This window comes from Aythya fuligula, chromosome 12, assembly GCF_009819795.1.
Source record: "Aythya fuligula isolate bAytFul2 chromosome 12, bAytFul2.pri, whole genome shotgun sequence".
NCBI classification, from domain to species: domain Eukaryota; kingdom Metazoa; phylum Chordata; class Aves; order Anseriformes; family Anatidae; genus Aythya; species Aythya fuligula.
The window spans coordinates 9,734,357-9,761,028 of NC_045570.1; the positions used below are offsets into that span (position 1 = coordinate 9,734,357).

General features: G+C 44.8%; 1 protein-coding gene across 1 annotated transcript; it reads right to left on the bottom strand.

The window, feature by feature from the left end:
- Positions 1 to 1,369: 1,369 nt before the first annotated feature.
- NUTF2 (nuclear transport factor 2) lies at positions 1,370 to 25,431 on the bottom strand. Its single transcript, XM_032195949.1, has 5 exons — positions 25,355 to 25,431; positions 16,462 to 16,582; positions 13,411 to 13,482; positions 9,580 to 9,678; positions 1,370 to 1,910 (listed from the first exon to the last, which is right to left on the bottom strand). Exons 2-5 carry the CDS (start codon positions 16,558 to 16,560, stop codon positions 1,797 to 1,799), a joined length of 384 nt encoding a protein of 127 aa, XP_032051840.1. The 5' UTR covers positions 16,561 to 16,582; positions 25,355 to 25,431; the 3' UTR covers positions 1,370 to 1,796.
- Between the last annotated feature and the right edge of the window lie 1,241 nt (positions 25,432 to 26,672).

Genomic DNA, 26,672 nt, shown 5'->3' on the forward strand with positions numbered 1-26,672 from the left:
GGCCCGGCCGCCGCGTTCCGGGCGGGGCCGCAGCGCCTCAGCCCCGGCCTGGGCGCTGTGCTCAGCCCCCCACAGCCCCGTCTCCCCTCAGGGATATCTCCCCACAGCCCCATCTCTCCCCTGCCCCACGGTCAGAGCCACCCCGGGCCCTCCCCTCGCTTCCAGCAAGCTCAGTGTGCCCTCCAAGTGAATATCCTTGAGGGGAGCTTCCAGCACAACTTCTCCTAGTGCTGTGGTAAAGGACAACGCTGCTGGGTTTGAAACAGCACCAAGGCAGCGCAGGGGTGTAAAAACATGCCACAGACCCAAAAGGGGTCTGACCCTAACGTCAGCTTTGAAGAAAAGCTCCTCCAAGGGAAACAGCAGAGCTGCCTGAGCACCCAGCTGCCTGGGATGCAGTTGGAGAGCACAGCCCCAAGCTCTGCCAAGAGGTGTAAGGAATCACAGAATTTCTAGGTTGGAAGAGACCTCAAGATCATGGAGTCCAACCTCTGAACTAACGCTAACAGTCCTCCACTAAACCACATCCCTAAGCTCTACATCTAAACGTCTTTTAAAGACCTCCAGGGATGGTGACTCCACCACTCCCCTGTGCCAGCTTCCATCTCCTTGGAAAGCCTGAGCTCAGCCAGGCAGTGAAGTCCTCGAAAAACTGGGTCAAATGGCTTAGTCAGGACTGGAGGTAAAGCGTATGTGACTCTGCTCACATGCCACCTCGTGCTGGAAAGAGTAAAAACAATTTGGGAAGTCCCTTCGCTAGTGAAATGCTGCCACCTCCAGGGGTGGAGATATATGACAGCCAACCGTGTACAAAAAAAATTCCTGCACAGCAAATGCAGTACCAACTCCCAGCTCAAATTATAACAAAGGGATGGATACGAGAAGGGCAACACAGTGCACAAATGTGGCCAGGAGTTGAGAGCTGGATACAAACTCAAGGAGGACACTACAGGAGGTGTCATCATACATGACTGCCTATGAGGAAAAATGGTGATGCATGTCTGTCTTTGAGTAAAACACAGGCTTCTTCAGCTTTGAGGGTTAATGTGAGAAATTAAGATTAACCACAGGCTACCACAGTTGTCAGCTTTGTGAATTATTTTAGGCTTGTGCAGTGGTAAAATAAAACAGATGAGATGTGAGATGTAACCTGTTAATGTTAAAATCTGAGCTAGGAAGAGGTGCTGAGAAGGAGGGAAGAAAGAATCAGTTGCATGACCAAGGGAATACCTGAATCACCTTTACAGGCAGAACTATCGAAGTGCTCTCAATTTGAGAGCTTTAGGTTCATAAACATTTCCCCAGGAGGCAGAAGAGGGGCATCCAAACCAAGGAGCAGCTTCACATACTTGATATCCAACTCATTAAATCAATTTAAACTGCTAAGAAAATCTCATGGTTTTATTGTGTAACGTAGCATTGAAACATCTGAACAAATCAATAACTGGGCTGTACAGGCTGCTGTTCTTTCATTTCTTTGGGTTATAGAGCATCTTGTCAGTACATAAACAACAACCTTTTGCATTATAAATTCTTTCCGAGGCATGCTGGTACAACACAAATTTCTCTTGTCAAATGCAGCTAAGTCTAACTTCCAAACATCATGCACAAGGAACTCATCTAGTGACAATGTAAACTCAGCAGAAGGGCAGGTCACAGGTCTTGCTTGCTCACGCTCTGCAGTGCTGCAGGTTTGTGTATGATATTTGGAATGTTCCGTGAGTGTGAATAATATCAGTAAGAGAAGAGGAGGAAAAAAAAAAAAAAAAAAGCACGGGTGCCTCGGGGTCGCCAGCTCAGCCAAAGTTGTGCAATGCTAGCCTGAACATGTCATTGGTGCAAACCCAGGCATCATTGATGTTCTTTAATAGAAATATCTGGTGGAATCCCATGATAGGATCTTCATCAGCCTGTGGAAAGAGAAGAAAAAAAGTTTAAAAAGCTCTTTCTTGAGAAATGTATTTTAAGAGTGATGAAACAACTTAAAAGCTAATGTTAACAGTGACATCACATGCTGTAAGATACCTAGTACCTGGAGAGCTACTAACAACCAGAGGTTCTGTTCCAAGTTGCTTGCAAACACCTAGAGCCCAATGACACAGAAATCCTGCAATAGGTTGTTAGGGTTTTCTGCAGTAATTACAGACTTCTCATTCCAGCAACTTCACAACAGCAATAAAGGCATGCCTGCCTCACTGCGCTGAGCCACAAGTTTTCTTTGGACCTTGCCCAGGAACCAAGTGCAAGACTATGCATTTTCAAATTAATTTGGAATTGCTGTAGTTTGGATTGATCACAGGAGGGATTTCCTCTGGAAGTCAATAGCAACAATATTGCCTGAATGATCTTTGTAACGATTGTGGCTTTTGAGAAGTTTCTCTGAGCTGGTTAAGCTGGCCAGCAACATCATGCTTCCTATACCCACTGCCAGAAACAGCACAGAGCAAATAGCTATGGCTGCAGTGAGGTGTTAATGAGCACGGTGAAATCTTCCCAGCAGTGCCTCAGCTTTTGCCTTCACCACTTCAGTGAGGTGAGTTGTAGTGCACTATAATATAGGGCACTACACTTACAGGGATCAGGGACTACAAAATGAGAGAATAGTATTATAGGGAGTCTAGTTCTCCCATCTGATGTTTACCAGCCTTCCCAGAGATATGATGCAGGAATTAAAGCCTTAACAACAGTTGGAAATCACAATAGGACTTAATCTGAACAGCTCAGAGGACCCAGCTACAAGCAATCCTCTGATACTGACTATAATGTATTCAATTTAGCGTTTTTGGAGGATTTTAAGCTTTATTCTTTCAGTGCAACTACTGCAAATTAAGAAAAAGGGGAAAAGCATAAAGTATTGAAAAGCAACACATGAAATAAACTGTCAAAATGCTGAATGTTTACTCTCAATGTTCTGCTGTCCATCAAGAAAAGCAAATGCAAAAAGACTGAAGAACAAAGGAGACTGCTATAAACAACATCTTTTAAAAATGTAAGATTCATACAAGTGATAAACTGGCTGTGGAACAAGTCAAATTTGAGGAACAACTTGCTAAGAACAACAATTGCATCACGAAGCAGGAAGTCTGCCAGAGCACTGGTAAGATTGAGTGCATGACTGGAGTGTAAAAGGAGCATTCAAATTTATTTCACAGCAACAACAAAAAGTAGTATATGGAATAGTGTCAGCATATGCTGACCCATGGAGGAAAACCAAGAAGGGTGCTAGACTAGCTATTGCTTCTCAGGAAAAGTGATACTGAAATCATTACAAGTAATTATTTTTTTTGGAAACATCAGCTCAGAGCTCAACAGCTATCAAGGCAAACAGTGTTAGCAGTTATTAGGAAAAGAGACCAAAGCCCATAATTATGCAACCACGTAAACGCACAGAGCACCCACATAGCAAATCCTGCATGCATTACTTATGTAAAAAAAGTGGTAGAATAAAGAAAGGCCAGAAATGCGTAAAAAAAAAAAAAGTTATCCATCTACAAGTTTCTTATTGAAAACAGTAAATTAAGTGTGACTCCCCAGCTTGCAAAAACTGTGATTGGGTGGGAGAATGGGAAAGATATCAGAATACTATAAAACCATGAAGGACAAAGTGAATGAGGAAACTACTTTCCTGCAGCCAAAGAATAAGAAAGCACCAACTACAGCCAGAAGTATCAGGAAGTTCAAGTATTCGGTAAACAAATTAACGAAAGAAAAATCCTCAAATCAGGCAAGTGCTAATAAAGTCACTGTTCAACGGCAGGATGAACTGGGCAGCCTTTTGTCATGCTGATATATGCTTTCTTTTGCATTAGGCAGAAGCTCCATAGTAATCAGCACAATGTGAATACAGCAGTTGTGTTGGATTAGGCCAGCCATCTATCTAGTTCAATAGCATGTAAGACAGCAGTCACACCAATTATTTCAGGGGAATTGCCATCGCCATTAGATCTGCCCAGAAAGATGCTTGCCTATCCGTCCTGAAGAGGTGGCCTGTGCACAGAAACCTGTGGGTTTGTGTCGTTTCTAGCTTTTCCTAGGTATCAAACACCACTTAAATCCTAGTAAGGTCTCACTACTACTTGATAGTTTATACTGGACACAAAGGAATCTTTAAGAAAACTGAGTAGCATCCGAAAGCTGTGCATTAAAGTTTGAAATCAGCCTTTGTAAAGCACTTTTTTAATGCAATCCCTTTTGACTACGCCAGAATGAGTTCATGTTCATTTCAGCTCCTTTCCAATGGCTTCATTTAAACCACTAAAGAATCCTACCAGCTTGAACCACTTTTAATTACAACTATTAATAAGCATTTAGCATATTCCCAGTTGCCCTCTGGTCTCTTTCTCTTAGGTCACCAAGGCATCTACTTGAGGTTGCCCAAGTAGTTTTCACCAAATGTGTATTTGCTTGTTACAGACATGAGTGTACACTAAAAATGTACCTCTGCAAAAACAGATCACTGACACTGCTTTTAGAGTAGGTTTCCTCAGCCTGTGTTAAGTGCAGCTGCACCCCACCTGCTAGTGCTTTGGTTTGACAGGAATTTCATCCTTCCTTATGCAATTCAAGACTGGACATATGAAAAAAAGATTTAAAAAGTTCTTCCCCAAACCCGTGCTGTTCTGCTTATGGCCACCTCCCACAATGAAGTCACAGAATAGAGGAGCAATGTTCTCTAAAATAAGAAAACCCTAGACTAAAATGCAAATTAAATTTATATGTATTTAGAGTTTTGGGAGTAGACTAGTAACATATAAGCGAAGACCCACAGTCAAGATACTTGAGATGCTCTAGAACAGACGGAATAATCCATGCCCATTTGGGATCTTCATCACAGTTCGAGCAGCCTCACTGAAACTTTACCCTTACTTTTCACTCCAAATTCAGTGGTGTCCAACTCAAAATTTACATTCCAGACATGAGCACAGGCTTTAAACACAGAGGCTTTATTTTCCATACAAAGTTTTCCTTCATGTAGTTTCAATTTTTTCATGACAACTCAGAATTAAAAACAAAAATCATAGAATCAGATAGGAGGACTCCTCTGGCTTCCCATCCAGCCTCCCACTTACAGCAGGACTGCCAGCAGCACTGCATCAGCTATGGTTTTGTCTAGCAGCCTTCCAAGCCTCCAAGAACTTCACAATGTGTCCAGGCAACACTTCACAGGATTCCACTGTTCTGAAGAGAAAAAGTTCTCCCTTGTGTTCAGTCTGAACGTCCCAAGCTGTGGTTTGCTGCCACTGTCCCTTCTTACACTGTCTGGCACCACCAAGAGTTTGCCTTCAGGTTGTTGGAGACACTCAACCACTCAACTACCAGTCAGTAGTGGAAGTACTGAACTACTTTCTGTGTGCATTGCAGGTGTACTGTCCTTAGCCACCTCCTCTCCAGGCTCACCAAGCTGTCAAATACTGCTGATCTTGGCAGCTTTCTGACCTCTCCCAGTTTTCCTACAGCCCTGCTGGCCTTGGGGCCCACAAGTGTAGAAAGTCCTCAACTTACAGAGCCATTAGTCAGAGTATTACTCTACCTTGTAACCCAAGTTTAGCTGGGAAAAAAAAAAAAAAAAAAAAAAAACAACACTATTGAGCAGTAGTTGGAAAAAAAAAAAAACACTTTTCTCCTCATCTGGAAAGAGAGGATTTTACTTTCCTTTCACCATCACCCCACCGAAATCACCAAGTGGGTATGATGAAGTGGGTACTTGGAGCTATTTTTAGCTCAAAGGAGAAGCTAGTGACTAAAGGTAACAGGTTCTTTCAGATGTTAAGCCTCATTTAAAAGCATTGCTTTAAAGCCTGTAAGTATCCACCATGCATTACAAAACCATCCAGTCGTTTGGGTTGCAAATTTCCTTTCCCTTTTAAGACCAAGAAACACCACATAACAATTAGTTGTCATAATTAATTCAGCAGCAAACACTTCGAAATTCACACTTGGGTAGAGCTGCAGATTTTCCACATTGCTCTGAGAATGTGCAAACCACAGCCATGCTTCTCAGCCACCACGAACTTAATTGACAGAAGAGCGAGAAGAAAGCTCCTTACTCAACCGGGACAGCGAGGACTGCAGGGAACAGAGGTAAGGCAGAGGTTAAACGTTGTGGAGGGCTAGCCTGAAGACTTCGTTGGTGCACACCCAGGCACCTTGCAAGTTTTTCAACAAAAAGGTTTGGTGGAAGCCTAGAACCTGGTCATCATCTGCCTGAGCATGACAGGAGGAGAAATAAGTTACCAGGTGAAGCAGACTGAAGACACTGGGTAATATTCTGGATGAACTTTGGTGAACTGGCATCACACCAAGTGACACTCCTGAAGGCTTAAACTGATGCTTACTCTTCCTAGTTAAGTAAGGATGCACAAAGCCAGAGAGTGAACAGCAATAAAAATTGATCAGAACAGAATTAGAATAAGCAGAGGTACGTTTATTATCCCTCCACATAAGGATTAACAACATTACTACCTATCTCGAGGGGACTGACATCTGTTCCAAAAGGTATGTTGCATTTTTACAGGTTATATAGGTATAGCTCACAGTGCTGTAGACTGGAAAAGCAGAGGCAGATACACATCCTGGCTTTGTCACGGGGCAGTTATGATTTCAATTGAGTAGTTATATCACTCTCCAAAAGGGAAGGCCAAAGGATTAAAAAAAAAAATGCAGGTCTTCTTAGGCATAATGCTGTGGTAAGGAAAAACGTTTGACTATAGTAGTCCTTGGTCCTGTTATTTCTTGAGAACCTTTCTTTTATAGTTAGAAAAGCTGAGATTTTGGGACAATTTTTTGTGACAACAGCTCACCCCACACTATATGAAGGGGAATAAAAGGTTTTACTTCAAGTATTCTGTCCTGTCGCTCCCACTAAAACCAAACAAGATCAAAATACAATGGCTTAAGAAAAAAGTGCCAAAGATGCGTACAGCTCAATTCAGAATGAGTTTCCCTCTGAACTTTTTGGATGAGCAATTTAATCAGTTGAGGCCTCTGAAAACATAAGCATCATGCCAAGAATGACTTTTTAGAAACAGCATGTTACAGGTACTTTGGCCTAGTTACTTTCCTGTATTACTCAAAAACATTATGCAAGCTCCTTCACTACAGAATACAAGGCAGGTTTCACAAATAGAGAATTCCAAAGCGTATACATTAATTGTACTGAGCTTTCAAGAATTTGACTCAGTCGTGTGACTGGGATAACTATTCATAGTAAGCAGGGCTCATCCCTTCAAGCCCCGATAGGGCTGTTTCTGAAAGTCCTCTTCCTTGGGCAAATTTTTCTACTTTTCCTTTAAAAAACAGAATTAGAGCTGTGAAGAACAGACACACCATTAAGAAGGTTACCTTTAAATAAAGCTAAGTATGCAGCTCTGTGTTTCTGTGCTATAGCATGTCCTGTTCAACCCAATCTAGAGATGGGTTGGGTTACTTACCAACTCTAGTGAGTTACTTACCAAACCCTGTTGTTCTGTCACTTTTATCACACCTATGACAGCACTAAGATGTGCCAGAATGATGGCTAGCATATGTACAAGCACAAGAAAAAGCATTCACTATGACAGCTAGGTTCATGTACTGGCAGAAGTGGTTACTATACACATGCTAGAGACTTGCTGAATATTTGTCTATTTGTAATGATGAGTAGCACACAAAGCAGAAGCAAAAACTTCAAAGATTTGGATTTTCTGGACACTTCCTCAGTGAGGAGCAGCATTTCCAAGCACTTTACTACCCTTTTTAAAGCTAAGATGAAGAATGGAGAAAAAGAGATGCCTCTCCGAATATAAAAATCACAAACAAGCTGGATTTGGTAGTGACAATAAGCATATAATCAATCCAGAATGTTCTTTCCAAGTAGCTAGATGCACTATCATACAATCCCAGAATTATTCAGGTATGGCTCACCAAGCTGAAGTTATTCAGAGTATAAAGCCAGCACAGTAAGAAACACTACTCCAATAACTGCTATTTATGAAAAGCTCTGACTGCACCTACCATCCTAATGACTGTAGCTAAAGGATAATAAAACCCAAACTTTTAAGAAATTGCACTGATTGCCTAGCGTTCACCTCGAAATCACTGCTGCAAGCTATAACCTGCTCGGTGATTATGCAATGACCTTAAAAACATGACTGTGCATAACCAAATGCAGCTGTCACTGGCCCAAGACATGGACTCAAAAGAAATCTTGGTTGCATCACCGAGTTTTGTGCACACCCAGGAGTCAGACAGATGAGATCAGCATGTCTGACCTCACACCTGCCCTGCAATTCAGTGCTTTGTGGCCACATGTGGCTGTCATTCCTCTCTGGAGTACGTGTGTGCAAGCAGGAGCGAGCAACAAGAAGGCTGGAATCCAACTTGCAGCTTGGAAGCAGGAGCAACTTTAATGAGAGCCAAAACTACGTTAGGCCTAGAAGTGGATGCCCCCCCAACAAAATGAAGGGGAATACCTAAGCAAGCAGATTAAAACTTTCGGTCCTCTTTGCGCTTACTGAGTTAATTGTACATTTGGAGGAAGCCTGAACGCTCTGATACCAGAAGTGACACTGAGAGTTAACATAAGAAAGGAAGCCTAAATAGCTATTTTAGGAGAAACTTGGTCTAAAGTAACTCTAAAGGTTGGATGACTTTGGAGCCCTGACTTGACAGTATGGCCAGACCAAACCGCGACAAAACTAACTCTGAAAAATATACCTATGGCGATTTCATGCTTTTTGAATAAACACTGCCCACTGTGTGCAAGTTCTGCCTACAAGTCACTTTACGTACAGGAGGGTTTTTTTTGGTTGTTTGTATACAGATTCCAGGACTTCTTTCATTAAGCCGCCTCATTAACTTACAGGTCTATAGCCCTGGTGTATTAAGATGTAACATTTCCTCAGAAAAGCAGGAGACTGAGTAACTTTATGTAGTTCAGTTTCATAACTTAAGCAGCAATATAAGCAATGTAAAACATTCCTACTTCTTCACAAGACGCAGCTCCTTCAGCAAGAAGTGTTTGAGCTCAGAGGCAACATTCCCGTTGTTGAACTGGTTTTGAATAAAACCCAGCGTATTAGACTACATTAACACCAGGACTGTATTCTTGTGTGTTAAGATAATTAAGGTAACAAAAGAAAAGCAGGGTCTTACTGAAGGGTTGTCAGCTAACAAAACACATTAATCGAGCTGTGATTTAGTATGTGTTACATCAAAGAGAACATTAAACTAGGTGTGCTTCTGTTGTCCAAGAACACTTGGACACTTGAAATTTATCTGAGGACACTAAAATCTTACTGCATCAGAGTAAGGAAAAAAATAGACTTTGCTAGAGCCTATGTACTCATGTGCATAGTAAAAACCGCATTAACTTGCTGGACATGAACAAATGACTGCCAAATTACAGGTGATTTTACCTAGTGCTACTTATCTGAAGAGACAAGCAGTTACTCAACAACCTTGAACAGAAGAATGACATCCCAGTGCAAGCTTACCAGAATTCCTTCCCCACCCAAGTTTCTTTTCAGAAATTAGACAATTTAGTATCCTGCAAAAATTTAAGACATCCACATTTGTTACCCTTGAATAGAAAGAGTTTACCTTAAGCTGTCCAACTACCATACTGAGTATACAGCTGTCAGGTGTAGGTTGGTGGTCTTGTGCTGTGATGCTGTGTTGTATTTTTTGGAAAGGGAGGCTCTATAATGAAAAGAGAAAAATAAAGAATGAAGTAATTGCATTATTTAACTTGCAAAACAAATGCAACATTATGGAGTATTAATACTATTTCAGCAGCACCACATGGAGAATTGTTGCAACTCAATACAAAGCTGGGTTGGATCACAACAGTTCAGTATTTTTAAAGCACCAAAATACATGAAATATGTTGCCATATACATTAAGTAATGCCTTTTCTTAGTCTAGTTACACAGCGTTAGGAGTTCCAGTTCATCTACAAGCAGGAAGTCCATATGATGAAGGCAGAAAGCTTCTCTGCTCAGAACAGTGTTGAAAGAGCGCATGATCTAACAACTCCCAGTTTGTTTCTTCCTTATAGTGGCTATAAATAGAAAGGAGTGGCATTTGACCAAGAACCAGTGGTTGAGATTTGAGTTTCTCACATCCACTTTTCCATTTGACTCTTTCCTTGATAATAGATAGCATCTGAGGGGAACCAAAACAGTAACTGGCAAAATCTTTGCCATGTGCCAAGCAGGAGGGAACAAAAGCATTGGAGCAAAAGCACACATTTGTGGAAAAAAGCTCTTCATGTTCATGTAGCAGCTACATAAACATGTCTGGAGTTAAGAGTGCAAGGTACACACCTTGGAAAACACCAGACAGTGCAGAGTGATCCTTCTTTTTCATCTCAGACCACATTCGCATTCCAACCACTGATGACTCCAAGTAGGAAATATTGGATATCGAGGGGATCTCAGAGTACTGTCACACGAACATAAGCTCATCCAACTTCTGATAGAATGGTGCTGGATGCTGTAGGAGTGCCATTCTGGCAGACGGAGCTCTGAGAGGTCACGTGGCTGTTACCCAGTCAATGCACTGCACATGATGCAGTCACTTAAACCTGCAGGATGCACTTGGACTTTGCTCCATTTTCCTGGAAACAGGCTAACACAGACCCACGCACACACTTTCCACTAGAGGGTAACGCAGAACGCGTCAAAGCCTTGACTTCACAGAAGGCCTAGACATAGGAACAGGAGTTGAAAAAGTGCTACTATCAAGGATGTGGAGAACAGACTTGGCCCTACAAGTATAATTAGGCTTAATGAAGAATACCAGGAAGCTAAAACCTTGGCTAACAGAGAGCACAAAACTGTGGAAGGATCAGGACCCAGGGAAACAAAGTAAGTGTACAGAGCAGCCCTCTAACCACAGAGAGGCAGGATCCAAGAATACTCTTGAATAAAGCCTGCAGTGTTTCTTCTTGTCTGGGACAGTAATTCCCAACTTACCATGAACCAAAAAGAATAAGCCAACTGATTTGTAGCTTCCAGCACAGTATTTTCCAGGGTCACCATCCTGAACTTGAACGTGCAATGTGCATGCCCAGCCTGCACAAGCACAGGCTAGGATGTTGCACACCCTTTGACAAGTGACAGTACTACAACACCTAGTCTCACCTCTTCACAACAGCTACCTGCTGAGCAAGTCCTGCAAGAAGTCTCTTGAAAATGCAGAGGGGTGAGTGGGAATGAACATGGTTGTACCCAGAACCCAGCTTCCAGCATTACAAGATGACTGAGAGGTGAGACTGCGAAGAGAAGATGAAGGAAGGAAAAGGCTTCGAGCTCAGGAGCCCCCCAAAAGAGAGGTATGAAACCAAAGAGGAGGCCAGGGAAGATGCTGCCTGTTTCAAATCCCTGGCTGTCCCATTTTGAGAACAGGGCCCCAACAGCTGGCCAGTCAAACAAGCTATTCCTCCTGATACACAGGGGTGGAAATCCCACTGCAGGGTAAGCTGATAGGGAAGATCACTGATTAAGATTAAGGAAAACTACCTCAGATGGATGGCTGCCTATGGATACCCATCTGTACTGAAAGGAAGTATTTCTTTACATGCAGAGTACCATAAATGTGGCCGACAAGTGAAAAGCCAGAACAAGCAAAGCTTTTAGTGTCCTTTGAGAATTTGTCTGGACTTTCACTACCAGAACTGTGGAACCTTCCTTTTAAGTCAGCTAAGATTTGCAAGAACACATTTTTTTGCGGGTAGCTTAAACTCACTTTTGGCAAAGACTGCTCAACATTTTATCACACTAAGCTTGCTTCTCATGCCTCCTGCTATCTCCTCTAGAGCAGCCTTCCTTGGCTTTCTCTGATGGACCTGGCAGTGCTGAGACTACTTCCTACAGTATCCTACAAACACCACGCTGCTTTCTGAGCTGCCCATCCTGAGACAAAAGCCTACATCATCCAGTAAGCTAAATCCAAGACCACCTGATTGACTGGCAGTGATTCTGTATAAGTTTGGTTAATGCGGGATGCCCAAATTGTAGCAGGATTCTGCCTCCAAGAGATGTGAAGAGCACTGAAGCAGGTCTGGAAACGTTCCATCATTCAAGCTACCTGTCCCAGCTTCTTCCCTGGTCCACAAAGCTCCTAGAACTAAAGGTTTATCAAACACTCAAGCCAGAACAGGCTGTCCCCCCCCAAGGAGAACAGGCACTCTAGTTTAAATAACTCCTCACCCCAGCACACATTAAGACAGAAGGAATGAGTGTCAGCTCCCACTCTGTAAGCTGTAAAAAGGCTACAGGTGCACTAGTGCTGGCAAAGCAATGTCTCTGCAACCTCGCCCAACTGTACGAGCAACATCTGGCAGAGCAGACTGAAAAGCTGCCACAGCATTGCTGTTACACAGCAGAGATCTTGCTGTAAAGGAAAATGCTGCCTCTTGATGCTTGAAAACAAGACTGCAGAAGTACAAAAGCTGCAAACTGTTCTTGAGGTGTGTGGTATTCTTAAAGGCAATGCAGGCATCTGAATCACAGATACAGGGGCAAATTTCAGCCTTCACAGTTAAGGACACCATGGATGAAAGCAGAGATTCCACAACACAGGAGCAATAACTGTGCAAGGAGGCAAGTGCCCAGGTAACAGACTTCCTTCTCAAAGTGCAGAAGAGTCGGCCTGAAACTATGCCGCGTTCTGTCCAATGTACCACGCTCTGAGCAGAATGTCAGAGGAGCTACAGAGCATATGCTCCACAGATCTTGCAAGAGAAACTTTCAGCTCTCACTGCAGCTTGTAAGTACACCAATTTTTTTACAAGAGGGATGAATTTTCTCAAAAAGACAAAGCTTGGACAAGTTTAACTAAAACATGGAGGGAAAATTTCAGTCTCAGTACATGAAGAAGTTTCCTCTGACTTGAAGGGCAAGAAGTGGCTTCAAAGTCCTGAACCAGAGCTATCGCATCTGAAGAGCTGAGAAATGCTTCATTGAACCTAGATTCTTCACTACAAAACTTATTTGAAGTTTATGTATTCGAAAACAAAAAAAACTCCCTGCAGTAACGTGTTTAGCCTTCACCACAGGCAGATCCAAACGTGTCTGCTGTACTACTTCCTGAACATGCTTAAAATGTAACAAAAACACCTTTCATTCCTCCAGATCAAGAGATCAGCTTATGAACTATTTTTTTTTAATTAATAACGTCAAATGCAATTGCAATCACAAAATAACCTTGTGAACTAAACGAGTCAACTAACATCCTACCGTTAGAGCACCAATGGAACACCCCACTGCATAGAATTAAACCACAAGAAATGTTTTTGGAGATATAAGCTGGAAGCACAAATTAAAATTTGATTTAACTGCCGAAGTCTAAATCAAAATTTCAGTGGTGACTAATTTACAGTCTTCAGGACCATCTCCCCAGACATTCAGTAGAGGATTACAGACTTACAGAGAGTTTTTCAACGATGGCTGCTTTGCCCTGGAACTGCTGTCCTTCCCACGTAAGGCATGATGCATCAATCTGTGAGGAAAAGAAAAAAAAATTCATCAGCTTGCCTAGGGTAACTTTTAAGCAATCCTTATAACAGTCTTTGCTTACTTGGCATGTTATCCTTAGAATCTAGCTACTCAGAAGCTACCTCAGAGACAGAAAGAAACCACAAAGAGCAACTGAAAGTTTAGAATAATCTATTAGAAATTAAGAACATTAAGTTTCATTATCATGATTCTTCCAGCAAAAAACTCCCTGCCTTTGCATCAAAGTGAGCTTTCAGAAGAAAATTGAAAGGTATGGACGCGAGTCAAGCACAGACAAAAATATAAGAAGTATGACAAGGAGTTGTACCATCAAGCTCTTCCAACTAAGGCACCAATTTGCATATCCTGCTCACACCCAGAAAAGTAGAATGTGCCTGTAAAGGTTTTCTAACAGACTGCCCTGTGTGGCATGCAAAGATTGAGATGCTTCAGTCTACCTGCTCTTCCACTGGATGAGGCAGGACGTACAGAGCATGCTATGTTGGATGCAACAGCAACAGGCAGGAAACTTTGTATTCTTTTCAGGATACCTCCTTTAAACCAGAATCACAGTATCCTAACCTCACACTAACATAGCTCACTGCCTTCTCAGATCCAGTTTTGAACCCTGGCAAACCAAATTAACTTTTAAACTTGGGGGAAAACATTTGAAGTCTGTCAGCTGCCATTTCCAAACAGCACCTTCACCCTCTTCATGATAGCCCAGGTTCTTTTTCAGCCTGTCACAGGTAGCTTGTTCCTTCCACATCTTTTGAGTTTAAACACCTCAAACACAATTCTTGTCTCTTCCCTATTCAGTCTTCAGATCTCACTGAAGCTCTGCATGTCTCAGCAGAAAATGGCAGGCTCTAAAGAACCCCATTTGTATGCTGTGGTAGATTCTCCAACCCTTGTTTTTGATCCACACTGCACCAAAAAGCCACTTCCTTCAAGCAAGTATGCTGAGCCTGCACAACACAGTCACACCCATTCTGAAAAAGCTTCTGGCCTTCACTGCATCATCAGGAGCAATACAGTGCAGCAAGAGCCAAAAGAATAAAGCTGGGACTGGGAGCAAGAACATGAAGCATCTCGGGGTCACAGACGCAACTGAATGCAGGCTGGCGAAGATCCCTTGAGCACAGCTTTCTCCTAAGTCCAGACATGTCCCTTTTGGAGGAAAATGGACTTAAATCTAGATTGCATAAACCAGTCACTTCACAAGAGCATCTGGCTGACATCACTTGCATCTTGTACGACCCTTGACTTCCATCACCTGAGAAGCAAGGTGTTGGTACCAGGGAACGAGGCTACTCTCTCAAGCATTCCAATTCTAAGCTTTAAATACAGAAAGCCATAAAGGAAGAGGAACCCCAGAACCTGCCTTACTGAATCCACTTCAGCAAATAGCAGTTAAGCACACCGTGGTGCAAGACCCTTCTGGTGTTTCAAAGAGCAGCAGAAGACAGATGAAGTTGGTGAGGGAAACAAGCTCTAAAACTGCAACTTCACATCGTACCTAATTAATCTGTCTGCTATCAGTCACCTCCGAGGCCATTTGCCTACAGACAAGAAAACAACATCAAGACTTAAGAAAATACTTCATTGTAAGGAGCCATGCGCCCAAAGGAGAGCAAAGAAGTAGCTACAGCATTTCCTGCAAAACAATTGCAGGGAAATAACTGCAAAACAATGCAGAAACTTGGTACTCCATTTAACTCCAGCAGTTTTTAGCTACACAAAACAGGGTCCCATCCTCCATGCATTACAAACTCCACAAAACACTGTCCGCTGTCCTTAGGTACCTTCACTGAATGATGAAAGGTAAAAAAAAGCCTGGAGGGTAGAAAAAGCAGTTCATTGCATGTGATGGCCATGTTTCCAGAATTAATTAGTCTGCACTTATTACCAGTTTAAGGATTTAAAGCGTTTTGGTAGTGGCATGACAGGAACTGCTTACTGACTTCATATTTCGAGCTGTGGATTAAACTGTGGCTTCCGGTTTTTCCTGCTTTATGGGCTCTGTTCACAGCTTCTTGGTCAAAACAAGGCAGCAGTCTATAGCAGACAGCAAACACTTGAGAATCCAAAGAGTAAATACTACCTGTGCTTGTGGAGACTGCTGAGGTGTAGGGAGGGGCATCAGATGGTGCTCCTGCAAGAGCTTCAATCCTCCAGGGATTGGTGAAACTTGGTATGATTCATCGAGCAAGGGTCAGAAAAACAGGACATGCTGCTAGATGGCTTGTAAGACTTGAGTGTCTTGCTGAAACAGCTCAGCCACCCAGCAGCATTCCTCACCAGCAGCAATCAAACTCCATACACAGAGCACTTTGCATATTCTGGAGGCGTCTTCCTCCAAAGCTAAAAGCTGATGTTCCTCAGGCCTTTTAGTTACAGGCTTTAATTTCAGAAACAAAGTCTGTTTTGCCCCCATATGAGGGGCAAAACAAATCAATTATTGAAGAAGTTTAGAAAGAGCTTAAAGTTTAAATATTTAAACTTTATTTAAAAATTTAAATTCAAGTTACCAGGATTACTATAGCATGAGATCCAAGAAACACCTTCAAGTACTGCTAAACACAGGGCAGGCCTCAGAAATCATATCCCACTTGAAGTGAAGAGGGATCCAAGCAAATCCCAGACTGTGAATTACTGGCAAACTAAGTCTAGCACATTTGCTGTGACAGAACATTGTCACAAGGTAGCCTCCAGTCTCTCACACTGCAAGTCTCTATCTCCAGCCAACCCAGGGTTTTACGAGCCTGACTGCCTACAGATGAGGCGCACAGACCTCAAAATAGAAAGTAAATGTGTAAGAAATTAAAGAAAAACACGTTCAGCAAGTGCAATAGCACTGACTGATATTCTGGAGTCAGGATAAAACCCACTATCCCATCCTATGCATTCTCACACATCCAAATAGGGAAATCTAGGCAGAGAGGGGCCCTGCCCTGCCCTCCCCCCCTTTCTAGATACTTACATATATTGCTCCTAACTGAGTCCTGTCTGCATCAAAAAGCTGGTAGTAATGTTGTATGAAGCTGGACCCAATCTGCTCCCAGATAGGCTTGTCTCCCATTCTGAATCCTCAAAGCCAGCGACTGTAAAACAAAACAAGAAACCATCAGAAAGATCACATAAATCAGCAGAACACTTGGCTGGTGTATTAAGCACCAGTGAGCACAGACCACCGCAGCTGGCCAAAATTTTCCATTAGAAGATGTAGGACAATCATCTCCTCCGTATCCTGGACCTCTGAGAAATAAAAATCTTGGCTACTAAATGGTTTAACTTAGAGCGTTTGGTGATTTCAAGAGCTATTTCAGTGAAAGGTCACAACCCACATACAGCAGTGGAGAACAAGAACCACGATGAGTAAGTGTTACCGCCTTATAGTCACATATTTCAAAAGTGACACCGTCTGAAAATGTTGGCTCCTGCTATTCCGACTTGAGCTCATTTACTGTAACCAACTGAAGTGTTGATAAGGACAGATTGTAGAGTGCCTTACATCACTTGATTTACCTATTCAGCCCCTCCTGTTCCACCATCCACAGGTCCCCTAAGGAAGCCTCCTTTCAGCGGCAGACAATAGGAGTTAATCCACTTCCACTAACCATCTGCATAACACAAGCTTACTTTCAGCCCTGCTTTCCTCTTGTAGGCTGTCACTGAGGCTGAAGCATACTCCACGTTTATCTTTGAACCTCGAGCACTTTCAAGACACGGTGGTAAAATATCAAGAGCTACCCAAACCAAAAGAACATCCCTTGCAACTAAAAGCTAACAGCCTGATTGTTCCCAGCTCTCCACACCTGAGCTATGCTGGGTGTGCCACTCCTCCAGGCCCCACCAAGAGCCACCTCTCCAGATCAATGGATTTCTTCTTGGACTGCAGCAAGCTACTTAAGGATTCCATCCCTCCCAGGGATGCCACCCGGCTTTGTTAGCACTGATTGTTTTTCCTCACCCCTTTTCTTCCCGAAGCCAGATGTAGGATGTGTCCCTGCATTCACTTGGCAAGAGACTCTGCAGTTCCCAACCAATGTAGTAGAAACACAAAGGTACCAGATTTGTGAACGTGAGTCCCGCTAATTTAGAGGATTAAGCATACAACACGTGCAGCAGACCAGACTCGGGTCCAGAAATCCTCATGCAAGATCAGTGCAGCTCTACCATTCGGTTATTTGTTTCAGGAAAGTGCGTGCATTGTTTTCTTTATCCTGATACCTCTCTAGAAGAGAACCCAGCACATTACATTAAGATCTGAGTTTACTTTAAACAAACAAAGCTATACTGGCTAAACATCAAGATTTCCCAGCCTCTGTCCCATTTTGCAATACCTGACCAGGATCTACAGGTCTGTATTGCACTGCAAGTCTCAAAAGCGTCTCAGACACAAGATTCTGTTGTAGGACACAGACACTATGGTTATTCTGGCTTCCTCCTAAGGCTAATTACTCACACACCTGCTTAAAATTTGTCAAATCCCTAACAGAAGCAAAACACACTCATAGTACCTCCACAGCAAGCAGTAACTGCAGTCAGACAAGACAGCTCTTCTCACGTTTTACGCTTTTGGCTGTTTCAACTTTACTCATACAAGCTCAAGCTGAAGGAGTTTTACCCACCACAGTCACAGCACTAGGAAAAAAAGATCAGGAGTTTATAAATGAACAAGTTGTGCTGATTGCGTTCCGTGATTGCCACACAGCAGCCTCACCTACAGCAGAGGTAGAAATCAAACTTCAGCCCGTATTAAGAGATTTACATTGAAGGAAAACCTTAAAGTCACTTCCTTGATTTCCAACAGCCTTCATCCCACACCTCAGATTTACCAGAAGCCCCCGGCACAGGACAGATCCAGGCTGTGCCTGAGCAGTGCCAGCATCTCCTCAGCTGCAGCGGAGGTTTCCCAAACAGAGCTGCTGGGGTCCCTCAGTCCTGTACTTGGACAGGCATGTTAGGTTTTAAGAGTGCCCCAAATAATCCCACTGGAACTACATCAGCATGAGCTCCTCGCACTGCCCCTGTAGCTCTCCCCACAACCAGTAATCACCCAAGCACACAGTGCTGGACTCTCACCACACGCTTGTCAGGGCAGACCTTGCAGAGGAAAGCCCAGGATCCAGAACTGCAGGCGAGGCTGGGGACCGTTACAGGCTCAGGCGTTCCTGCTTTGTCATTTCCCTGTCCCTGCTCTGGCACAACAGCCTCCCCCTGATGAATTCTTAATGTGCCACAGGCTAGGATTTCTATCTTTTGCTTACCATCCTGCATCCCCTAATACCATCCCTTCTACACCGCAGATCACACAAGAAGAAAAAAACAGCATCTAAGTGAAGTCTTAGGGATTGATTTCAGCTTGCTTGTAGCTGAGACCCTGGTGTGCAGCCCTGCTTTTGTTCCACAGGAGCCAGAGATGCACCCATGCCCACTGTGTGCAAGGGACCAGGCCTGGGGAACACAACCAGAACTGGAGAGATCAGCTCAGCTACAGACAGCAGCAGCAGCACCACCTCTATATATGTCTGCTCCCATTTCCTCACCTCCACCTCATGCCCAAGCCCGCCATGGGTCTTACAAGCAGGAGATGAACCCTGGCAGAGCAGCCTGTAGCCTGTGCTAATCCACATCCCAGCAAGGGACACGAGCTGGGAACTCCACGGAGCAGCAGTCGTTGGCACAGCCCCAGGTCTCTGCCACAGACGCTTACCGGAGAGAGGAGGAAAGCCTGGATCACGTCCGAGCGTGCCAGCCTGCTGTCTCCCTCCCAGCTCCTGCAGAAGTTTTCTGAAGTCCTCGCTGCACCTCTCCCCTGAACGCTGTGCTGTTAGAGAGGACTCCCAGGACTTGCTGGGGAAACCGGGCGTACTGGTATTTAGTTTTGAAGCCTGCTGATTGCATTCCTGACCTCAAGGTACCTACAGGTCTGTAGCTCTCAGTGGCAGGGTGGAAGCTGCGGTAGAGCAAGCAGCCCAAGTGAAAAATCACTGTTATTCAGCTCCTCTGGCCCAGCATTGCTTCAGCTCCTCTCCATGAATTGGGATAAGCACCAGACGTCTTTCCTAAACATTCAAACGCAAATTTAGTTAAACAGCCACGCACCTAACATTAAGATGGACTAGTAAATGGCAAACCACCAGCTTATTCTGAAGCTAAAATAAAAAGTTGGCCCTTTCAAAGTGAATCTTTTCCCCACACGACACATGTTCGCCTTAAAAGCTCTGCAATCAAATGAACCTCAGATCAATTGCACTCTAGCCCTGCGTCTCCTTTAGACCCAGAGATTTCCAGCTCCTGAAGGCACAACAGCCTCATGCAAGCACCAGATGCCTTCTGTTCAATCCTGAAACTGAGAAAGCCGTTAAGACTGGCAGAAATTAAGGGATGTGAATTTTAAATATAGAAAGTAGTACTATGGTTTCTCAAAGTAAAATTAGTAGGCAACTTTGCCACCTCCTTCTTAAAAGGAGGTATTTGTGTTTTGGTAGGTAAAATGGCATGAAATAAATTAGTGTAAGTTTGACAAGTCACAATGTTGATTTTGTCAGAGAAGCAAGAAGTGAACTCAGAAAATACTGCTGAAATCCATAACCCTCTATTTTGTAACTTTTTTTTTCCCAGTGCCATTCATGTACGGTTACACGGCTTTCTTTAATACACTCAACTCTCCCCCAAAATGCCTATTTTCCTTTCCCAATTTGTCACTTTTCCTTGTGTTCTGCACATGGAGTTTAGAGAAAACACACAAGATAGGGATGATCTGTGCCACCAAGCCCAGTCCCTTCAGTGAGATACAATCCTTTACCAGGCTGTTTTAAGCAGGTATAGAATATACGTGCATCACAGAGAAGGCTTTCTACATCCACTCCCAAGCAAGGAAGAACAAACACGCCCTGATACCATCACAGCTCACCCAGATCTCCCCATAGGTCACTCAAAGTCTGATTATGGGGGCAAGAGCACTCCATTAATATTAAAACCAGATAAAAGAATGGTTTCAAGTAAACCAGAAAGTACCGAAGATGGAGCATCACCTGTCCTTTTAAAGGCACCTGCTGAGGGTTACCATTGCATAAGAGTATTATTGGATATTCTACCTTAAATTCCCATGGAAAAAGGAGATAGTTTCCTTAAGCTATTTTTTTTTCCACTCTTTGTCACTTCAAGCCAAGCCTACTTCATTGCACCCACTTAAGGAAGTCACAGCCCATTTGATTCACAGCTCCTCTCCAGAAGCTCAGCAGCGAAGCTACCAGTCCACCTCACTGTAAATTTCCTCAAATCTGCTCATATCATAGAATTTATCCCCGCCTCCAACACCAGCCAGCAGTCAGTGTTCAAACTGAAACCCAACGCAGCGCACAGAAGTTGCAGCTGCCAGCAGCTTTCCCTTCAATGGGTACGTGCCGACACTGCAGAACTCCATCCCTGCTGCACCAGGGACTTCTCAGCGAGGTATGCACCGAGTTTTCCTTTGCCAGGTCACACCCTGACACCCTCAAGCACCAACTCCTGCCCCCTGCATGCCCTGCCACGCTCCCTACCACTCCTGACCAACGCAGCACCAGGCACATCCCCAGCATCCTTGTCCCAGAGCCAGCACAAGGAACTGCCACATCCCTGACCCTACAACAAAGCTGCTGCATTCAGCATCAGGAATTCATTCCTACACCACGCAGGACTTCCCAGATCACCGGGACACCAGCCCTTCCGAAACACAAAGCCACCTCAACAGGAAAGGGACTTGCAAAAGGCCCAAGTTCTGGCTGAAAACTCTTCCCACTGCTGCCTTAACAAGCCGTGGAGCAACCCGGAGGTGATTCCATCAGCACGCTGCAGCACAAAGTCCGTCCTCCTCCTCAGGTGGCATCCCCAGAGCTACTCGGAGGCGTGCCTCGAGGAAAAGCCACCGCTTTGCTTTGGCACCTGTTGACAGACGAACCATCAGATCTCCTTCCCTGAAGCACAAAGCACCAGAAACACTTGGAGAAGGCGGGCTGTCATCGCACCTCTGCAGGATGGAGAAACACCAAATACTTGTCCCAAGCAGCAGTGGTGCTCACTGCATTATCAGAGCAGGCCATACATAAGCTGACTGCTATCAATTAACACAATTAGCTCTTCTTGAATTCGAGCCTGGCATGCTGGCATTTCTGTAAGAAATTTCTGAAGATGTCAATGAAAACTAGTATTTAGAGTAACAAGTATTTAGGATTTATGAGCACTAATGAGCAGTATCCTTCAGCAATTAACACTAAGGTGGACAAGGAAGTTGCAAGGAATCAAAGAGCCACCATCACAAGCAAGTAAGCTCAGGAAAGCCCTCCTGACCTGCAGAAAACCAAAAAAGAGGATTTAAAGAGAGCAGCCTCAAACCCATACTCTAACATGCTGCTGGAAAGGGAAAATGTCACCATCTGCCATCCAGTTTCCAGGTATGACTACGCTGCCTCCCTAAGTGATCCCAGCGTAAATAAACGGCACAGCACTGCACCGAAGTTAAACTCTAAGACAAGATTCAAGCTCAAGCACAAGCTGGCAGGATGTTTGCTGCAAGATGAGGAGAGCAGCACAACAGAGCACCGATGCTCCCCTTAACGGGTGTTGTTGGTCCAGAGGCACTTGTGGAGCCGTGGCAAACATCCCCCAGCCCACCCGCTGCTGCACCCTTCGCTACTGATTAACAGAAGCAAATATGGCCAATGGATGAACTCGCAGTTGTGTGGGTTCCTGTCGCACATGCCCCTACCACCACGCCTCCAGTTTTGATCGCTCAGAATGAAACAGTGAGGATCTTTACACTGCTGGAGAAAAAAGGGAAATAGTCTTCCTGCTATTTCTCCCTCAGTCTCTTTTCTATTGCCACTAAAAGATACAAAGCCAGGAGTTTCTCCTGTGCACGCTTTCTAGGAACACAAGAGGACCAGTATCACAGGATTAATGGTCTCTCAAACAGGTAAATCACCTAATACCTACACCAGTATCCATGCCTTTTTATCCACTTTGCTCCAAAAAGAAGGATGACTGAGACCACATAACCCCCGGGGGAAATCTGTTTAGCTGCCTGACTGTCCTGCTGCAGAAAAAGCCTCCCCCAGGCCCAACCAGAATCCCCTTGCTTCAGCTTCTGCCCTTTGTCTCCAGCCCTCCAGCACACGCCTCGGTGAGAAGCCCAGCTCCATTTTCCTGATGCGCATCCTTTGGGCAGCAGAAGGCTGGGGCTAAGCCCCTCAGACCTTCTCTTCCCCACACAAAGGAAGCTTGGGGCAGGCAGAATGCAGGGGTGATGAAGTGGGGGCACTGACACATGGACAGCACCCGTTACCAGTCACTGACCCTGCAGGCACTCCATCACCTTCTGAGAAATTCCAGCTTAGCAGCTGTCAATATTTCTTAACTCAAAAACCCTTTAAAATTTCCAGTCGAGGTGCAAGCTTGAAGGAAAAAATAAAAACACTTCTCTTAGTACCTTCTGCCATCACCTCCACAGCAGCTGATTGATTCACAGAGGTTAAAACCTGGAAATTACTGCTCCAGGCCAATCAGAAACTGACTCGAACACAGGCTTTCACCTTGTAATTGCTATGGGCTGCACCATGCACGAAATTCCATTATGCTAAACAAGCTTGCAGGTCTAGAAATAATTAAATCTAGGTATGAGCACAGCAAAAAAATGGAAAGGGAGAACTGAGAAGAGTGACAAGGAGCAGACAGTTTCCTTACGAAAAATATGGAAAATTGACATTCCCCTTCTCAATCTTACTTTTTTTGGTCTCCTCCAACTTCATCAAAACAAATTAATGCAGGAATTACAGCAGCCTGAAGTATACTGCTTTGCTTACAGATGTTTGCAAGCACAGGGCTACTTAAGATTACTAAACAAAACACATCGCCAGACTCCGGAAAAAACTTCAGTTTGATGCTCATCCTATCCGCAACCTGACAACCCAACAGTCCAAGTGTCAGCCTAGGTAACTTTAAATTATTTATTATTGGCTTACCTGATTACGTATAAAATAATGTTTTACTTTTAAGTCTCAACACCATATCTGGCAGTTTTTTCCACAGTATTCTTGAGGAAATCTAGGAACTGAATTCAAGTTTACAAGGCTGAAGTTGCTTCTCTTTTCCCCAGGAGGGACTCAATCAAGCCTGGCCATCTTTAAGGTAAGGGAGGACGCATGGGGAGGGGGAACACAACTGAACCGCACTTTTCTTTACCTTATAGGCAGACCAACATAACATTTAGTCTCCTAGAAAGAGCAGATTATCAGATATTTCTATCTATCCATGACTGTTATGACAGCTGTTTCAGGTTAAGAGAAAACTATTTTTTAAGTTACGGAAGCAGAGATACCATGTTTCAGTCACAAACCATTTTCTGTAGCAAATAATTGAAATTTCATGAGGGTTATTCACGTACAGACAGATTCTGCAGCAAAGTAATACTCAGTATTCACTTTATTCTAAATAGATCTTCTATCAAGAACTGCAATTTGAGCCTTGCAAGTTTTCTTATTGTTCGCAGCTGAAGTTTGGCACCTTTAAAAGCAATCAGTTGTGTGCTTGTACAAGTAGCCAGTTGTGTGAGTAACTGCCCTGAATTAGATAGCACAAAGGTGATCACCCCTAAAAACACAGCTCTATGTACTTTGGTGTGGTGCTAAATGCAAGAGGACCTACATAATTTTGCATTATATTACCCCATTTTAGGTTTAGCCAAAACTTGCCTTTCTTACTGATTGACAGCAGTCAAAACATGAAAAAAAAATTCTCCAGCATGCTTTACTAGCAGCAAGTTTTTTGTGTGTGAGCATGACTTGTTAAGCCTCACCTCCACATGAGGAGTCTCTGATTTTTAGTTAAACTCCAGGTTTGCAACATATGCCTGGAAGAAGGATAATGGAGAAAAAAATATAAAAAATACAAAACCCAGAACTTTTCGTGTGGTATCTACCTACCTACCTCACGCTTCCAAACCCACGTTTTTACTCTTCTTTGCTTCCTTTTTCTCCTACAAGCCCACACCAGTTCCTACTTCCAGACACTGGGTATGTAGGCACACAGTTGGGTCACGCACAAATACTAAAGCTGTCTGTGATGCTCCGGCACTTGGGAGTTTAAAAACAACAAAGAAATCATTCTTAAGAGTGTTATCAGCACTTAGTAGACACTGCAACGCCGACACAAAACCTCCTATACACCACTAACTACTCCACTAACTGCTGCACTCCTCTTGTTAACATGGCCCAAAGAAATCCCAGCAGAGAGCTGCAGGAAGTCGTTAGAATTAAAAAAAAAAGAACGAAAACCTGAGGTTAAAGCAAATAAATTCCAACTCACCTACCGAAGAGCTTGCAATGTTTTAGGGAGGAACACGAAATAAGAGTTCGGAGTCTGGTTAGAAGGCAGTTAAGCGGTACAAAAGCGAGCCAAGAGGTGTATGAAACTAGATGTGACACTGATAACGAGGGGATACATCCAGTCACTTCTCCAGCTCCCCGTACTGCCCCGTGCAATGCTCTCTTTTTGTCTGTCGCTACCAAAAGTCCCCCAGAACCGCGGTCTCAGGCATCCAGAAAGCGCCGCGTCCCCCCCGGGAGCAGGGAGCTGAGCAAGGACCGAGGGCTCGCGGCCGTTACCGGCGGAGCGCCCCGGCCCCCCCCCACCCCCCCATCCCCTCACACACCCCACCCCGCCTCAGGCAGCTCCCACCCGGCCCCGGGCCCCGGCCGCCGCCCCTCCGAGCTCCGCGCCTCAAAGACGGGGAAGGTCAGGGCTGGCCCCAACCGCCGGGCCTGGTCCCGGCCCCGGGAGCTCCCCCTCAGCCCAGGCCCGGCCCCGCCGCCGCCGCCCCCCGCACTCACCCCGCGGCTCCCACTATGGCGGCGGCGGCGGCGGCCCCGTGCGCGGCGCGAACCCCCCTCAGCTTCTCTCGCCCGCGCTCCCCGCCCCGCCCCGGCCCCGCCCCGCGGCACGCCGGGATAGCGAGTCCGGCCGGCCGCAGCGGAGCGTGCTAAGGAGGGGGGTGGAGGACTACAAGTCCCGGCGTACCCCGCGCCGCCGCCCGAGGGGAGCTCATTTGAATGAAAGGAAGGAGACCGCGAGGCGCTGGGCCCGCGGGAGGGGCCCCGGAGCATTGTGGGATAGTGGAGGATAAGGGGGGGGGGGGAGGGGGGCGCTCTCCTCCTTCCTGTGAGGGAGCGGGAGGGGAGCCCCGGGAGCGGGGGGCTGCGCTTCGTGGAATTCCGTCAGTGCCCCTGACAAAAGCTGTACCACAGAAATGTACCACAAAAAATGAAATGTGAATAAAGGCCCAGCTCGCTTCTGGGGAAAGAAGTTGGGGCAGGAGTTGTGGGGTGGCCCAAAAGTGGCTTGTAATGGGTGCTGCCCAGCTGGTGGCTGTTCTGCAGGGCGCTGACTCGGTCCCGCACACACAATCACGGAATGATCCGGGTTGGAAGAGACCTCCGAGATCACCCAGTCCAACCTCTGACCTAACACTGACCAGTCCTCCACTAAACCATATCACTGAGCTCTACATCTAAACGTCTTCTAAAGACCTCCAGGGATGGTGACTCCACCACTTCCCTGGGCAGCCCATCCCAATGTCTAACAACCCTTTTAGTAAAGAAGTTCTTCCTAATATCCAGCCTAAATCTCCCCTGGCACAACTTTAGCCCATTCCCCCTCATCCTGTCACCAGGCACATGGGAGAACAGACCAACCCCTACCTCGCTACAGCTTCCCTTAAGGTACCTGTAGAGTACCAGCAACTGTGCCTGTCTCTGCCTCATGGCTTCTTCCCCCACGTGAGCTGGAAACGGTGAACACAGAAGCAGATACTTCACTAGTGGAGTCCAACAGACAAATAACTACACAACAAATAGGTGATTTTTTTTCTCTCTGTTCTGTTGTTGAGTCAGTTCCAAATGCAGGGCCCAGTCTGGAACTTGCAGGCCTTGTGATAACACAGTATGGATTTTCCTTCTACTGTTCCTGTAGTAGCCATGACAGTGAAATGTGTATCTCTTAGGATGTGCTGGTCCATCTATGGTAGCTCCTTTCTGCTCAGTTTAATGTAGTTTTTAATATTTGAAAGACAGACACAACAAGAATTTGAAGGTGAATTGCAATATGATTTGGGGGGAAAAGTAGAAACAGGACACTGAGAGCTGGATGGAT

Coding starts and splice junctions, on each gene's coding strand:
- NUTF2 (XM_032195949.1), bottom strand. CDS start 16,560: ATGGGAGACAAGCCTATCTGGGAGCAGATTGGGTCCAGCTTCATACAA. Junction 13,483..16,461: donor CTCAGTTAGGAGCAATATAT/GTAAGTATCTAG, acceptor TTTTCCTCACAG/ATTGATGCATCATGCCTTAC. Junction 1,911..9,579: donor TGGTAGTTGGACAGCTTAAG/GTAAACTCTTTC, acceptor CTCTTTCCACAG/GCTGATGAAGATCCTATCAT.